General features: G+C 46.9%; 1 protein-coding gene across 1 annotated transcript; it reads right to left on the bottom strand.

The window, feature by feature from the left end:
- Positions 1-1,915: 1,915 nt before the first annotated feature.
- Positions 1,916-4,247, bottom strand: LOC125520058 (protein TRANSPARENT TESTA 1-like). The gene is made up of 2 exons (XM_048684854.1): positions 3,357-4,247; positions 1,916-2,761 (listed from the first exon to the last, which is right to left on the bottom strand). The coding sequence occupies exons 1-2, from the start codon at positions 4,014-4,016 to the stop codon at positions 2,288-2,290; spliced, it is 1,134 nt and encodes a 377-aa protein (XP_048540811.1). The 5' UTR covers positions 4,017-4,247; the 3' UTR covers positions 1,916-2,287.
- Between the last annotated feature and the right edge of the window lie 332 nt (positions 4,248-4,579).

Below are 4,579 nucleotides of genomic sequence, written 5' to 3'. Positions count from 1 at the left end.
AACATAACCAAGTTCTCCCCTGTTTCAAATATGACCTGGAGGAGACAACAAAAATGCAACTACATTTTTACCCTAAGTTGTGGTCCCTTGCTATGGCCTTCAACCATCTTTTTTGTCATTTCCCCAAATTTACAAGGCGGGCCCACAACACATGATGCTATTTGTAGTTGATTGTCTGGGAAACTAGAAATTTTAGTTTGTCAGTGGTACATATGACATTGGATATGATTAGGGGGGTGCAGCCTATTCAACGAAGTTGACGTACTTGAATTTTTTTCGATGAAATCTAATAAATTTTGAAATAATTTGGTATGACTATAATGAATATATGTCTGGCTTTCGAATAAGTGGGCCCGGCTTGCCAGTTCAATGAAAATAATATAGTAAAGTAATAGTTGTCAAAATGTCACAACTAGGTAAGTAAGAAGCTTTAAAAAAATCCTATTTTATTTCTAAGGTCCATGCTAACTATAAGAACCATGCAATATAAACACTGGGATTCGTGTAAGTACAAAGGGATAAGAAGGACGAGGATATAGGAATAACTTTTCCTAAGTCAATTGAGAAATAGCCACTCCTAGTTTTGAAAGTTTTGTAAACTAACTGGAGAGAAAAGTTGTCACATAGTCACATTTAGGGGGCAGAAAGGAGAACGTGATCTATTCGAGGAAATAATATTGGCACAAGTATTTACAACATATCACAGTTTTTTGGTGAACTCGGGGGTACATGACTATCTCATTGCTCCGACATAGTTAAGGGCTCATTCGGGTTGGAGAATTTTTACAGGATTCCATATGATATTTCCAGCCATGGGATTTTATTTTCTTATGTTTAGAATTCATTTCGAAGGAATAGAAGTACTAGATTTCTTCGAACTGTGACCATTCCGAACTCATTCCTTAGGATTCTTAGCATTAGGTGAAATCTCATGAAAAGTTCAGAAGGATTGGAGTGGGCAGGACACCCCTAATCCTTTACTCTTCCTATTCCTCAGATTTGAAAATCATGTAATCCCCAAATGAGCCCTAAATTTTATAGAGAAAACAATATTTCATCTTAAACATATTATTGAAATATCATGTAAATAATGCATTTCAAGAATGGATAAAAAACATGTCATTTTGAATCATATATATTCAAGAGAGTGATCCCCACACTTCTATTTATCTCAACATGCATGCTTCCACATCATCAAAATTGTTTTAGCCATTAGATTTGTAGCCTAATCCACTAGCATCCGTCTGACTACACATGAGAATCCTCCGCCATGCAGCATGCAATAGTGCATTCTAAGTGAGTTTTAAATCACACTGCATTTAATTGTGACATGTACAACTTTTCATGTTAAGATTTGTTGTTCTTATAAAAAAATCTCATATAGTTTAAACCATGGGGTTTGAATTATATTCTACATAATATTTAGAAACTGTATAGTATTCAATGCTGCGGCAACGCGTACAGAACCCGTTTTGCAGGATCCGAAAAACATTCACATAATAAGATATATTATATTACGCCACAAAATATAGATAACATTGCGCAATAAATGGTTATATTTACATACTCCCTCCGGTCCAAATTAATTGACAGGGCTTTAGTACAATTTTAGTATAACGTTGTATTAAAGCTGCATCAATTAATTTGGATTGGAGGGAGTATCATAATTAACAGGGACATGTTTAAATCCATCATCTTTTTTATAAATATAAAATCTATTTCCTGCATGTATGAATATTTTTCTAACCAAAATTTGTGATTTTCTTTGTCTAAAAAAGAGACTATAATGGTCCTGTTCTTCGTATATTAGCAACAAAACTGAGGGTAAATTAAAATGCAGCTGCATGAGGAATGTGTTCATGAAAAACAAGAAAAGGGACACGCCATCACTAAATAATGATCAACCGGTCAGACGTTAACAACTGATAGTCCATCTCATTAATCACATACAATTTCAAATCATGCATGCTTGATAGTACATTTGATACATACTATAAATCTGCCAGAAGAATATTGGTCTGTGAAGCTGACAAATTTTCTCCCTCGCAAGCTACTTGTATCTGCAGCTCCCCCAGAAGAAAATTCAGCTACTTCACAGCCTAGCTATCATCTACACGGCAAACCTCTATGATCTTATTGTATGTATAAACACGCGTGTGTGTGCTCCTTGTTCCAACCTTCTACGTACGTACACGTCTATGGAGCATATACCAATCGCATGTACGCAAAACTAGCTAATGTTCGATCAAGAATTAATTAATAAACCCTGTCAATTGATCTGTCAAGCTCACGCACGGGCACCGTGGCACTGCTGGTCGAACCGGATGATGCGCTGCTGCGCGGGCGCGGGCGCCGCCGCCGCGTCGGCGGGGGCGACGGGGTGATGACCGCCGCCGAAGGAGCGGACGTGGTCGTTGAGGGAGCGTTTGTGCTTGAAGTCGGAGCCGCAGGCGCAGAACCAGCGCTTGCCGCAGTTCTTCTCGTGCGTGCGCCAGTCGCCCTTGACGGCGAAGGGCTTGGCGCAGCGGCGGCAGGCGAAGGGCTTGGCGCCGTGCTTGCGCCGGTAGTGCGTCTGCAGCGTGCGGAAGTCCTTGAGCGGCCGCGCCCGCGGGTGGGCCACGTTGTTCCGGCACCCCGCCGCGCAGCAGTAGCACGGCAGCCGCAGCAGCGCCAGCGCCGCCGCGTGGGTCGACTGCCCCGCCGCGCCCTTGAGCGACTCCGGGCCCTTCCGGTACTCCCGCCCGTGGCCCCACATGTGCATCTGCATGCAGTACCAGCATGTCAGTCGAGTCTACGGCACGGAAGAGAAACGAATATATTTGGATACTGTAGAAAAGATGCATGTGTGAACCGAGCTAGCCTGATATATACTACGTGGCTGTGGCTATGGTGGTCTAGTTTCATTTCCATTTCAAGTACTTTCTTCGTAAACTAATATAAAAACGTTAGAATATTAAAATGATGATCTAAACACTCGTATATTAGTTTACAGAAGGAGTAGCATATATATTTCATTCCTTACGGGCGGCATGGAATATTTGCTAGGTTATTATTCGGCAAACATGAAGATGCAGGTATGCATGCATGAGGCCGAGTTGAGAGTGGAGACACGAGCAAAAGGAATATAACTCTTGTCTCACTCGCAGTATTGCACGCCACCGGCCTATGCTTTACTATCCAAAATAGTAGTCATTCATTAAGCTCCAACGTTATGCATGTGTTCATATGTGAAAAATTCAATTCAAAACTAAACTAGGTCGTTTGAAACAGAGAAAAATAGAAGATGGATCAGAAAACTTGGAGTCGGTGCAAATCTTAGTCGAAATTAAACAAAGGGCGGGGCATGGATCGGTCACCTGCATGTTGTTGTATCTATTGAAGGTCTTGCTGCAGACGTGGCAGACGAACTGCACCGCGCCGATGAGTATCTGCGCCGGCGTCGGGATCCAGAACCGCCGGTGGCGGCAGCAGCTGCTCTCTTCCCCGCCCACGGATCCAAGGTCTGATCCCTCCACTGACTCGACCAACATCTCACTGTGTTCAACGTGCACGCCTGCTTCCACCTTGCACCTCTCGTACCTTGGCTTCTCCTCTTCCTCCTCGTCAGTCTCGACCTCCTCCTCCTCCTCCTCCTCCTCATCCTCGTCCATGGACATGGCCATGGGCGGCACCTCTTCTTCAGAACTATATCCGCCACCGGCCGGCAAGCCGATGTTCAGGTCAACACCGGCGTCCTCCGTAATACCGCTCAGCTCCTCTTTGACAGGGCTCGTCTGCGCGCCAACAGGGGTACCGCCGCTCGTCGTCTCCTCCCCAGCCCCGACCCTGCCGAGGAGCGGCAGGCACATCATGGTGCTTGGATGATCTTGGCCGGGCACCAGGCAATCACTCGACGGCGACGAGAGCGAGGCCGGCACCGATGACGGCGAGGATGCCCGCGGCGACCGCGGCCTGAGCCACTCGAAGTACCGCACGCCGAGACTCGCGCTCTCCATCGCGTAAGCACTCAGCACCATATATAGCTCGATTTGGACCCCGGACCTCTTCTATGTAGCAAGGTCTGCGTGTCTCGCTTGCAATATATCGCAGCGCAGGCCCCGGCTTTATATGTGTCCGGGGGTTGGGTTGGGTTCTGGGTGGAGAGGACTGGCGGGGGTCGTCTATGTCAAGCCGTGCATGCCACGGCCGGGAAGAAACGGGGAAGGAAAGCTGGGGAGGGAGGGAAGCTGGTGCGCCGTTGGTGTAGCTCTCGGCCAGCTTTATATCGCGTCGCGGCCGGCCCTCGGGAGCTTGGAGGGCTGGCTGGAGCTCGTGAGGTAAGCAGATAGATTAAGCCGGGGGCCGCGGGCGCGTGGTGTGGCGTGTGAAAAGGGCGAGCTGTACAATCCGGGCATCTGTGCTGATGCCTGGAGCTAGCATGACAGCGAGGCCGATGTGTGGCACCGGAGTTACATTCCCGCCGCCGCCTCTGGGGCGGCGGGTACAGATACTATTGCCGCAAAGGAACGCGGTAGTACTAGGTTCTCATCGATCTCGCGGCGAATATCGATCGTGGGGGTCAATTCGGGTACCGGCCGGC

This window comes from Triticum urartu, chromosome 1 (assembly GCF_003073215.2).
Source record: "Triticum urartu cultivar G1812 chromosome 1, Tu2.1, whole genome shotgun sequence".
Taxonomy (NCBI): Eukaryota; Viridiplantae; Streptophyta; class Magnoliopsida; order Poales; family Poaceae; genus Triticum; species Triticum urartu.
This window is presented reverse-complemented; position numbering and strand designations above follow the sequence as displayed.